Source organism: Caretta caretta, chromosome 1 (assembly GCF_965140235.1).
Source record: "Caretta caretta isolate rCarCar2 chromosome 1, rCarCar1.hap1, whole genome shotgun sequence".
Taxonomy (NCBI): domain Eukaryota; kingdom Metazoa; phylum Chordata; order Testudines; family Cheloniidae; genus Caretta; species Caretta caretta.
The window spans coordinates 176,999,773-177,012,894 of NC_134206.1; the positions used below are offsets into that span (position 1 = coordinate 176,999,773).

General features: G+C 40.1%; 1 protein-coding gene across 4 annotated transcripts in view; it reads right to left on the bottom strand.

Moving 5' to 3' along the window:
* The window catches only part of USP25 (ubiquitin specific peptidase 25), a 147,029-nt gene that overhangs the window by 15,011 nt on the left and 118,896 nt on the right, over window positions 1–13,122 (bottom strand). For 2 of the 4 annotated variants that reach the window (XM_048868480.2, XM_048868502.2), the window contains exons 18-20: window positions 12,392–12,531; window positions 3,928–4,041; window positions 1,511–1,606 (exon numbers count right to left, since the gene is read on the bottom strand). In XM_048868480.2, coding sequence (XP_048724437.2) covers window positions 1,511–1,606; window positions 3,928–4,041; window positions 12,392–12,531 — 350 coding nt within the window. The remainder of the gene's footprint in view (window positions 1–1,510; window positions 1,607–3,927; window positions 4,042–12,391; window positions 12,532–13,122) is intronic. The other 2 variants (XM_048868485.2, XM_048868491.2) reach the window with 2 other exon arrangements.

Genomic DNA, 13,122 nt, shown 5'->3' on the forward strand with positions numbered 1-13,122 from the left:
GAGTGTGAAATGGTTCTCTCATCCCATGGGAATTTTTGAGATTTAAAATATTTTCCCCATATCAAATCAGGACAAAAAATAGTAATCTCTGAAGTTTGTGTGAACTGAACAAAATTTCAAATCAGATCAAACAAAATATTTTGTTTCCATTATGACCTTTTCCCATATATATTTCTTACTATGCATTAAATAGAACTTCAAAACTAAAAGTCATTTCAAACCAAAAAGTGGCACTTTTCATTTGAATTTTTCAAAAAACAGGAAATGCATTGCAATGACCTTTTCCCATAAAAAAGTTGTTTTGATGAATCCGCATTTTCCAATGAAAAATGTTTAATTGAAAAATTCCTGGCCAGCTCTATCAGGTAGGAAAAAGAAAACTCCCACCACACTTTCTAACCAAACTAACTCACTATATATGGTAAGAGTATAGAAGGCTGTATCTGTCTCACCAGAAATTATGCATATTTAAAACAAATGTTAACACACACACACTCCCCAAGGTAAAAAAACATTTCAAGTTCCATTTTTTTCCTTTTAAGGTACCATAAACACACATTCTCACTTGGGGGGGGGGGGGGGAAGATTCTGCACTATTTCCTGGTGGCTCTTCCACTGGCACACTGATGATTCAAAATCTTATGCATTAGCAATTCAGAAAATTTACATATTAAGGAAAACTAATAACATCTGGGTATGGTTTTCTAAATGTAATGTTACTTTGAAAAGTTAAAGAATGGGCACCCGAAACAATATCTCCCCATAATAAATTACACTATACAAAAGGGATAATACTGACACTAACAAATAAACCAAATCAAACAATTCAGCTTGTTATTTTATGGAGGACAAGAGTCAGAATAACATTTCTCTGAAAAGCTTTGGTGAACACAGAGATGTTCCTGTGTGAAAATGCTGGAGTTCTCAGAGACATGCTAGTGGAAGTTTGCATTTAGGCTTGGTCTACACAAGGAATTTATGTCGGTATAACTATGTTGCTAAGGGGTGTGGATTATTCACCCCCCTAAGTGATGTAGTTCTAATGACCCAACCCCCAGTGTAGACAGTGCTATGTTGACAGGAAGGCTTTTCCCATCGACATAGGTAATGCCTATTGGGGAGGTGGAGTACCTATGCCAAGAGGAGAAGGTCTCCCATCGGTGTAGGTAATGTCTCCACTGAAACACTACAGTGGCGCTGCTGCAGTGTTGTAAATGTACACAAATGCCATCATTGTTCAAGTTCACACAGCTAGCCTTAATATTATCTTTCTTAGAAAATGTCAGAAGCTGTGACTAGTGGTATCAGAAGGCTTTATTGTTAACACACACCCCTAGTAAGATTTCTATATGCTTCTGTCAGGACAAAAAGTATTACTAACTGTGGACTGAAGGTAAGAAAAAGAAAACAGACAAATGCCAGAACAATCATAATATGCATTAATAGGAAAAAGTATTCCAATAATAAAAAAAAATCAGAGGAAAAGTAAAGATTGAAACATTAGTTGTACCTTAAAGAACCCTGCTTCTGGCCCACACCTGTCATAAACATTCCTGGCTTTACCTATAGCCATGATAATACCTTGCATGTTCGGGGTCAGCATGACCTGCCACAGGGGATTTAAGGTAAAAGTTTTGAATGATTAATATTTTAATGATTTAAGTCAATATGCCTTTAGACTCATGCAACAAAGAACAACCTACTGCATGCATACAATGGAATGGCAAATGCTTCAGTGTTAGCGTTTACGTTCTGCAAAAGAATACCATTTTTCTTTACTTCTACCAAAGCAACAGCCATATATGATCTAACAGATGTTTACATTAGAATAAAGTAAGTACTAATAATTATTCCCAATGCACTGAAAGCAATTTAAGAATTACATGAGCAAAATGTCCAAGGAAAGAAGAGACTGTTCAACACTGTTATTCCACAAATACTGCAAAATGAATTAGTACTAACCTAAGAGAGCCTGTCTTACTAGCAAGTTTCTATTATTTCAAATAAAAAAAATCCATTCACAATGTTTATGATGCTCAATACTACAAATTTTTATTTTTATCATTTTGCCTTTTTTCCAGATACTTCATAATTAAATAACTGCATTACTACATAAATTATATCTTAAAAATCAGGATCCCATTGTGCTAGGTGCTGTACAAACACACAAGATGACATGGTCCCTACCCTGAAGGGTTTACGATAATCTGAATTAAGAAGCAACAAATTTAAACCAACAGGAGGGAAGTGGGAAGGGAAGACAAAGGTAAAACCAGTAAGATTATGCAGTTACACAAGTTATTTATATACTCCGATTGACACTTTCAAGTTACTTGAAATGTCTTTTTCCTGCTTATATACAAACAAATGAACAGCTCTGTTTCCAAATACCCCTCAGTCTAGGCATCATTGGCTGGCTAATTTCTGGCAGGCATCACAACAAAAGTGAGTCTTTATGGAGAGAGGGCAGAGAGCTTTGGGAATAGTTCAGGGAGGACATCCCATATGTAAGGGCAGCATGTAAAAAAGCACAACTACATTTACGGAAGCAGCAAACAAATGGACACAAGATCAGCACCACTGAAAAGAAGGGGATGTGGGATGGCAGTGCTGTAAGACAAAGGCAGATAAGTAGGGAGGGGCCAAGTTGTGAATGTCCTTAAAGGTGAACATTAACAACAATTCCCTTGGAGCTAGTCAGGGTATCGTAAGAACTTTCTTTAGAGCTGCATCATGTAGGACATAAGGTCACAGGACACAGATATATAACTGCTGCATTCAGATCACAGTGGGTCTGACGTCTCACAAATACAACAGTACCAATTTAAGTTTTGTTCTCCACCCCATTCTGCCAATTAAAGTTTCTCACAATTGAGGAGTAGAATATGACTTGACCTACTCACTGCTGCACAGAGAAGTAACCCACCAATACATGGCTCCATGAGTTACTCAGAACATAGGCCCAGGTGCCTTGAGTAAGCAGGCACCGTGCACCAGCTATGTCCCCTCTCTGAGCAAACAGACAGGAAGTAGTGGGGTATGGGGTGGACCCCTGGCTCTGCATTCCCACACATCTAGGCCAGCAAAAAACTACTATCCTTCTGGAGCAAAGGGAAAAGCAGGAAGGAAATGGTTTTGCAGAGGGGTAGCTCTGAGGTTCTATGCCTTTCTGGTCTACTCCTCCAGAGCTGAAGTTTAAGTTGCACCACAAGGAACAACTTAACCCTTAATTTGCTTTTCCATTAGTCATGTCATAGGAATGCAATTGTGAAATAAATGAGAATTTTTAAACATTTCTAATATTTCCCTTTTTCATTAAGCTTTTCTTCTTTAACTGTTACCATTGTAAGTTGGAGCCCTAGCATAAAAGGAAATACAATTGAAAAGTCAAGAGCCAGAAACACAGTTGGCTGCTAATCTGTCCTTAACTCATGCCTCTGTGTCTAAATATTTCAGCTTGTATCTGTAGGACAATTTGCTCCTCTGAATCTAAAATGTCTAAGCTTGGCAGATAAGAGATGTAGTTTGAACCTTAACTTTATTCAAAAACAAGGAAATTCAGAATGTCATTTGTTATTACAATTTTTTTTAAAAACTGTAAGATAGTCGTTCATAAATATATTTCATAGACTACACTTAGCCTAAGATAATACTAAACTTCCAATAGCTCAAAGGTACAAATATATGTGCCTTCCTATAATCATTTCATACCACATAAAAAATGTGCCCAATTAGGGTAACTGCTGCTCTTTTCTGTAAATTTTTGTTGTGAATTTCAAGAGATCATTAACACAAATTGCTAAGCTTTCAGTTATGCAGATATCTGTTAAGCGCCACAATGTGCAAACATGCCAAAAAATTCTCACACCAGGCAGCAAAAGAAAATACTAGTGTAGCAACTGTGCACAAGACTGCAATCAAAGGTACCTCATCGTCATAACCCCCCTCCTCTGACTCAATCACAAAAGTCCCTACATCAGGAATCGCCACCTCTACAACACGCTGGTTAGGAGCTGGTTGAGCTGGGGTGTTATCAGAGCTCTGCAGGAGAAAATCATCATCAGTATGAAAAAGTCAGAAAAAAGAAGAGAAAAGAAAAAACAAAATGATAGACTGATAAGTAAAACAATCTGTGTTGCTGGGATTTGCTAGACTTTATGGTACTAGACCACCTGCATTCTCTCCCACTATTTGGATTTTTGAAAGAAATTCAAAAGTATGAAAAACCTTAAGTAGTGAATTTTACACTCAATGTTTCCACAAGTCTTGGCCTTCAGTTTGTCTTAACACCTTTTTAGAAAAGTGATTTTCCTTTTTGCTGTAAAATTATGTGTCATTCTAATGCTTATACCTTCTCTGTTACTGTAGCACTAAAGTGATCTAATGTGTTCTTGTGACAAATTTTTTGAAACTAAGGGGCAGATCCTCAGCTGGTAGAAACTGTCCTAGCACCACTGAAATCAAACTGTCATGGTTGGCTGCACTGACTTCAACAGAGCTATCACAGTTTATGCCATCTGACAATTTGCTTGGATTAGAGTCACGTGGCAATCATGTGCCACAGAAACAAAATCCTCTAACGTCTATATTCTGCTGTAAGAACTAGAATAATAATAATTTATATTCTATTAGCACCCAGAAGTCCCAATAAGGAACAGGCCCCATTGTCCCAGACAGACACTGTATAAACACACAAGACGATGGAGTTCTGGTCCTGAAGAGCTTACCACTGGAAACTCAGGAACAGAAAAAAGGGCAGGGGACATAAGTAGAACAAGTAAATGATTGTGGTGGTGACTGGCACATGGCTTGTCACAAGTTTTGCTGGGTTTGGGTTTTCTTTTTTTAAGCTGGGGGAAGAGCTTGGGTGAGAAGGTTAATATGAGAAAGGGAGCAAAATAAAGGAAGGGAAGATGGCTGTGAAGAGAAGGGAAAATGAAGAAAGGAAAAGAAGACAGTATGGGTCTGTCTGAACTGTACACGCTTATGTAACAGAAGATTACCGAAACCAGCTAATAAAAGTATGTTTGCACCAATTAAAACCTGTTTTTAGGACCTAGTTGTTTAGAAGACAGTGCACAGTGTTACTAAACAAGGTATTTATACTGAAAAGTTGCTTAATTTGTGGCAGAAAATTTCAGAAAAATGTTATTAAATACTTAATATTGTCCAAATACTTTTATAAAGGGGTCCAAATACAAGCTAAAGGGGGCACAAGGAGCCTTAACTTTGCCTCTTTCTGAGCATAGAGAGGTTACTCACCTTGTGCAGTAACCGGAGTTCTTAGCGATGTGTGTCCCTACATGTGCGCCATTTCAGAGGCATGTGTACCCCTGCACCTTTAATCAGAGACTTTTGGTAGCAGGTCTTGTTCGGCTCATGCATGTACCCTATACATCCTTGTGCCCCACACTGAGGATATTCAGAGCTGAACAGACAAATCATCCTCAGTTTCTTTTCTGCTGCAAAGTCCTGCAGAAAAAAACTCAGAAGGAGAAGAGGAGGGCAGGTAGTGGAGTACCCATAGGGGGACACATCTTGAAGAAGTTCAGTTACTGCACAAGGTGAGTAACCTCTCTCCCTTCGTAGTGTCCCTATGGGTGCTCCACTTCAGGTGACTCCCAAGCAGTATTCTGACAAGGAGGAGGGAGCTTTGTAACATAGTCTAATACTGAAGACAAAACTGCATTGACAACTACGCTATCTGATCTAGAGACATGAACCAAAGCACAGTGGTTGGAGAAAGTATGTACTGAAGTCCAGGTTGCAGCTCTGCACACTTCAGCAACTGGAACATTCTTCAGTAATGCCATGAAAGTAGGTTATAACCTTGTAGAATGAGCTAATGCTCTAGAATAAGGTTGATGTTGGCAAAGTCATAACATAAGATGACACACCCAGATCTTCATCTTGAAAATTTCTGGATAGAGATTGGTTTCAGAGTAGCAGCCGTGTTAGTCTGTATCCGATGAAGTGAGCTGTAGCTCACGAAAGCTTATGCTCAAATAAATTTGTTAGTCTCCAAGGTGCCACAAGTACTCCTTTTCTTTTTGTGAATAGAGATTGCAGATCTTTTGGATTGGTCTGCAATTGAAACAAGCAGTCTGGGAGATGAATGGTCTGGTTAATAAGAACATTGGAAGATACCTTAGAGGAATATTTTGGATGTGGTCGGGACAAGACCTTTTCCTTGAAGAACACAGGAAATGGAGGAGGGTCTGTCATTAAAACCTCCAGTTCTCTGACCCTCCAGGCAGAAGTGAAGGCCATCAGAAAAAAAACAAAAACAAAAAAAAACTGTTTTCAGCTATAGGTGAAGCAATTAACACATGGCTAATGGCTCACAAGGGTAATTCATAAGGTAACTGTCAGTCAGGTTTAAGTCCCATACTGGAGTAAGTTCTCTAATTTGAGGGAAAAGATTAACCACATCTCTGAGAAATCTTGATATCGTGGGGTGAGCAAACACCGAAAAACCTTTGATGAGGGAACAAAAGGCTGTTACAGCTACTCAGTGAACCTTGATGAAGCTCACAGGAAGACCTGATCTTTTTAATTCCAAAAAGGTAGTCCAGGACAACGAAGCAAGAGAGCGGGCAGGAGAAATTGGTCAATGGGTCTGCCAGAGGTAGTATCTCCTTCATTTTTGAAGTTAAGCATGTCACATGGATTCCTTTCTACTGTTTAATAACACCTGTTGCACTTCTGTTGAACGGGTAGTCTTTAATCCAGAGAACCATTGAGGAGTCATGCCCGGAGCCAGAGAAATTCCAGACTGGGATGAAGTGTCTGACCAGTGCCCTGAGACAACAAACAAGAACTGATCAGAAGTCGCAGTGGTGGACGAGAAGCAAGTCTAATGACATAAGGACATCAAACTTTTCATGGTCAAGTCAGCACAAACGTGACAACTTTGTCTTGTTTGACTTCGAATTTTCAAGAGCAATGGTATTAGCCAATATGCATAGAAAGGAAGCCCTTCATCCATGAGATGAGGAAGGAATCTCCTAGTGATTGGGTTCAGGTCCCCCTTTTCAAACAAAACTTACTGCGCTTTGCATTGGCTGCAGTGCAATAAAGTCCACTTCTGGAAACCCCCATGTTAAATACATCTTGCTGAGGACTCCTGAATCCAACTCCCACTTATAACTCCGAGAGAAGCATCTGCTGAGGTAGTCAGCCATGGTGTTCTTAATACCTGGAAGGGAAGATGATGAGATGACTATCTGGTTAACTATGCACCAATTCCAGAGTTTTATCACTTCAGCACAGAGTGAAGGGGAACATGTCCCGCCCTGACAACTGATGTAGAACATGCAGGTCGCATTGTACATTATGATCGTGACGGATCTGGCTCTGATCAGTGGAAGGAAGAGGGAGCATACCCTCCTGCCTGGTCTCAGTTCCAGAATGTTGATGTGCAGAAAACCCACTTGGGGAGACCACTTGCCCTGGATGATGTGTGATTTGAGATCAGCTCCCTATCCCTAGAGAGATGCATCTGAAGTGATAATGGTCAGAGGAGCTTGAAAAAAAGGAACTGCCATACAGATCTTGGAAAGATTCTTCCACATATTGAGCGAGTCTGGAACGCAATGAGAACAGAGACCTGTCTATCTAGACTGTGCTCGTTTGGTGTGTCAGTGGTCCTCAACCATCCCTGTAAACACTGGAGATGTCATCTGGCATGTTGGATTAATGAAGACACAAGCTGCCATATGACCCTACAGCTGAAGATAATTTCTTGTCAAGGTTGAGGACTTAAGAGACCTTCAGACAAGATTTTCAGGTTTGTGAACATGTTCATAGGTAAGTAAGCCTTGGCTATCGTGGCATCTAGAGAAAGTCCTATAAAATCTATCCCATTGAACTGTCAGCTAGGGATAATCTGTTTGACGCTGCTGTTTAGAAGTCTGAGATCTGATATTGGTCTCCATCCTCTGTTCTTTTTGGGGACCCCTTCTCCCCTATGCTGGACTGGACCTCAGTCTATGACCCCTAAGCATAGAAGGGAGATGACATCCGCTCTCAGCAACTGATTGTGCGTTGGGTCCCTGAACAGAGAAGGGGAAGTGGGTGGGAGGGAGGTGTGGAGGTAAAATGGATGGAATAACCACCTGTTATGACTTCCAAAACCCATTTATCAGATGTTACTGTTGCCCATGCAGGATGGAATTGGGAAAGGCAGTATCCGAGTCAGGGGAGGACAGGACAGTGCAACAGCAAGTCTCTGTGGAGGGGGTGGTTCAGACTCCTGACCAAGCCATCAAAACTGGAGCTTAGCCACCGCAGATGGCTGGGATGAAGTAGCTCTGTCAGTAGTAGTTTTCTTTTTGGAATATCTTGGTCTCTTGGCCCAAGGTTAAGGTCGTCTACAGAAAGTAGAAAAGTAAACTCTGCAAGATCTTTGGGCCATCTAACACCTGCTAAATTTCCTTTCATTTATAGGTGTATAGATCCCAAGGGATCTAAGGACATGTCTACGCATGTAGTGAAGACATGATAAATCGACCTCCAAGTGCTCTCCCGTCGACTCTGGTACTCCACCGGAGCGAGGAGCGTAGGCGGAGTTGACAGGGGAGCGTCAGCAGTCAAAGATGAAGACACTGAGATAAGTAGCTCTAAGTACGTCGACTTCAGCTACGCTATTTTCGTAGCTGAAGTTGAGTAACTTAGACTGACTTAGCTCGCCCCCCCAGTGTAGACCAGGCCTAAGAGTGGCCCTCGAATCCTTCAAAGTGTGAAGAGGCTGGCTGTAAAGCCTGAAAATAACTTATGACCCTCTACAGTAGGCTGTACCTCCCTGTGGAAGCTGCACAGCTGGAGCCCTGGTGCTTGTTGCATCACGGTGGAGATGGAACAGACTACACTATCGGCTGTATCCAAGGAAGTCTGTAAAGACTACTTTGCCAGATCTTAATTTACGATGGTCTTAAATTGTTCACTGTGGTCCTGTGGAAAATATTTAATAAAGATACTAAATTTGCTGTAATTCAGATAGTGATATTTTGACATGAATGCCTGATGATTTACTATCCTGAACTGTAGTGTTGCAAAGGAGTAGTTTTTGCGACTAAAAAGATCAAGATGCTTTTGGTCCCTGTTAAATGGGATAGCATTGGTTTTGTATTGCCTCCCACCCTCTAACTACATCCACAACCAAGAAATTCCGTGTCACATGTGAAAATAAAAATTCTGAATCCATGACCAGAACATATGGTATTTTTTGCTAGTATGTTTGCATGCAGGGGGTGCTGTGGCAGGAGTTTGCCGGACAGTCTTGGCTGGCTCTAGAAGAGCCTCATTAATTGGAAGTGCCACACATGTTGAAGTTGAGGAATGTAAAATATCCAGGGGTTTATAGTGGGAGTCCAAATCCCTTGTGAGGAAGTGCAGAAGAGCAGTTTGTTTCATCAGCTCCTAGAACTCTGGAAAGTCATCTGCCATGGAAAGTGTTGGAGGCATTATAGCCTCATCAAGAAATATTTGTGCAAGATGCTACATCCTTGTCAGCCCTTGCCTCCTGCCCCTCCAGCTGTAGGAAGGTGGGGATCATCTATCTTCCCTTCTCTCCAAGTGCGGAGGAGAGCAAACTCTCCTTGAATAAACGTGAAACACTTAAACAGAAAGCTGTGAATCAAATCAGATTCCTCTTCCACACATTCTAATGGAGATGATAATTGTTCTCCTTGGATAGTGTAAGTCAGAGAAGTAGAGTGTCACAATGAGAAATGACTAGAGAGTGACCCAGAAGACCTCAGTAATGAGAGATGTGTGGTACCAGTAAGCATTGGAGACTCTGGTTCATTGGAGATGAAGAGGTCTTGTGAGTATCTGAACCCCTCTGGTAATGGAGGAACTCTGGAGGTTGATATCAGCACCGAGGAAGATACCTGACTCGTCTGCATTGAGGAACGAGCACATCCAAGCATAGACTCAGATATAACAGTCCGGAGCACCGAATTAAATACTGAGGATACCAAAGAATCTGATGGCACTTGTCTGCTTGCATGGACATGACCACCAGAAACAGAGGTGGTCTTCAGTATTGAGTCCTTCTTGGCAGAGGGATGACTTTTAGAAGCAGTCTTAGACATCTTCATGATACCAGAAGCACTTGGAGCCTCAACAGCACTCTTCTTGGTGCCTGAGGTATCTGGTTACTGAGACATCTTTGAGAAAGATTTAATACGCCTGCTCCTTGTCAATACCATCAACTTAGATTGCAAAGCTTTCAGTACTGCAGACATGAAGGCAGGTGCCTCAGCCCTGGATGCTTTCGGTAACTGGGACCTCAAGGTGGCCAAGGTAGCATAAGTCTTCTCCCTTGCCTGGTGATCCTGGCATACCTCAGAAAATACAAGTCCGAAATGACCCTGCAAGTTGGGAAAACACGAGCAAAAGGGAAAGACAGAAGCCCTAAAACAAACAGTGTACAACTATATACAACTACGACGTATATAACACTAAGGCAGGTAGTAGAAGCAGGCATGTGCAGCACTCCATCTTAGACTAAAGGTGGTCAAGTAGGAACTGAGGGCAGTTCGTCTGTGCAGCCCTATATAACTTTGGTACAGGACACGAGTATGTATAGAGAGCATAAAGGCCGAATGGGCACTGGAACCAAAAACCTCTGATCAATGGTGCAGGAGTGCCTGAAATGGAGCAGCTACAGAGACACTACTTGAAGAAAAACTTTCTGTTACCGACTTAACATGGAGACATCTAGGTTTCTCAAACATACAATAAAATTTCTGCCTCTCCTACAGTTAATTCCTCCCCTCAACCACAATCTTGTAACTCACTGGGACTGTTCATTCCATGTGACAGGCCTAAACTGATGTATTTTGTTCCCTGCAACCAAGCTAGTATGCATCTATCTTGGCGTACCTGGAGGGAAGCCAGCAGACCCCAAGGTAGAAGACAAGGGTAGGGAGGATATCGTTGAGGACTTTCACATCCTCATTTTGGGGTAACACAAATAGGTACAAGGCACAACATATAATTTTCCCAGTCTGTTTTGCTATGTTGGCATTGATTTTTCTGATTTAGGCTCTGTTAATCATGACAGATTATTTTCTCTGAGAACACAGGCGGCCAGTTAAACATTAAACTAGAAATACTGGTGACAGTATGTCTTGGTGTCAAGAGTTAGATTAGTTTCCCATTGATTTTAACCACAACTCAGCAGTGTCTCTGCTCTCTTGACATCACAATGGTTGAGAGACAGGAGAAACACACTTCTGCTTTGATTAAGCACCAATCCAGGATTCCATTTCCAAGTGTACTCGATCCACAGAAGTATCCTAATTCTTGATGTGAAATATGAGCATTTACTGGTATATATGCTTGCCTGTTAGTTCCTGGGACTAGGTGGGCTTGTTTAGCTCTGGACAATTAGGACTCAGGCCACAGTTTTGTTTTATTTATTTTTGTTGTTCATACACTGCTCCACGATGACTTAGCAAGCCAAACTGGGGAAATAAATAATAAACTGACACGTTACATTATTTTGATTTAAAAAAATAATTATTCTAATAAAGTTGCTTGTGCTTTCAAAATGTATTTCTATTTATGCAAACATATTTGATCAAATACTTATACCTACAGTTGGTCAAAGAATATTTGCTGAACGTACAATTCATTGAATTTTAGCTTCATAATTCGTGAAGCAGCCTTACTATTTGAACTTCTATTCAGTACTCAAAATTACTTGAAGACTATCTGAAGTGAAGTACTGGAAGTCTTTGGAGGATTCACATAAAAAGTAATTACCCAATATTCTGGCTGGCGTAACATATGTATTCTAAGTTAAATATATACATGTGATGAATCATGAAGACCTGTTTCGAAGACATGTGAATTCAAATACTAACTCCTAGAATAGGATCCTAGCTCAAACAGAATTGAAGCAGGATATTCATGCCTCCCCTCAAGTATTCAACTACCTCTACATATATCCTCCATAAATACAATGCTTAACCTTAAAAGCTACATCAACTGATGAAACCTTTCAAGGATACTGACGACTCAAATTTTAAAAAAACCCTTAATATCTTTTAGTGTTCTGGGAGGAATACTACTTAATATACTCCCACAACAAGAAAATTATTAATTGTAGGTGGACACAGACGCGTGACCATTATTTAAGAAACAACATACTGTACTCCATAAAGAAGTATGATAACTACATACAATGTATGTATGTCACTAGTTTTACCCTATCATCAGCCTTTAGGTATACTCCATTTCTTCTGAATAGCGTATAAAGGTTAAGAAAAGGTTAATGCTCTCTTCGAGGGAATAATTTTCTCTTTTATCAGATATTATAATACCTGCCACTTGCAAGATAACAAAAGAAGGGGTATTAAAATCTTGAAAATATCCTCACCGTTTGCATGACAGTTTCAGGACTTCCATCTTCCTGTTCAGCTAATGCTTTAGTGATTGCTCGTACAGAATCTTCTTTCAAATGCTTTGAGAGATCAGTTCTTGATGGCTGCTCTAAATATTCTGGTTCTCCTGCTTGAACTTAGTGACAAAAAATGTAAGATAAGCAATTCCATTTCTTAACATAGCTAAGTCTATCCATATTATTTGGATTAACAAGTAAGTGCTAAAGAAATTTGCACAAAAATGCAAGTTATGACAAATAATTCACACAAATCTGCTTTAGATCCATGTTCAAAATTAGTCCCATCTTTTCTAGTTTAAGAAAACACTGGAAGAGCTTAGTGAACTGTTTTAGGATTAAAAAAAGTTTAAAATCATATTTAACATATTTGAATTGCCTGTAAGCCCTGCTCAAGCAGAACACAGTACCCATGTTGAGCCTCGGGCTGTGCATGAGTGTAAGGTTCTTCCTGAATCTCCTTGTGGGACTGTGGCCTAAAATAGCTAACAGTTTAAATCTAAAAGGTTTACATTGCAAAATAAACATACATTACAATCAATACATTTTACTTTTCAAACAACTAAGACAAAACAAATTCCTTTCCATTTAAACATAGAATCTTCACTAAGGAAAATGAAACAGACTTGCTTATTGCTTTCAGTTAGTAAAACAAAAACAGGATAAACACCTGCTCGTAAATTTCAAGAGAAATTCATTAAATGTTTTGT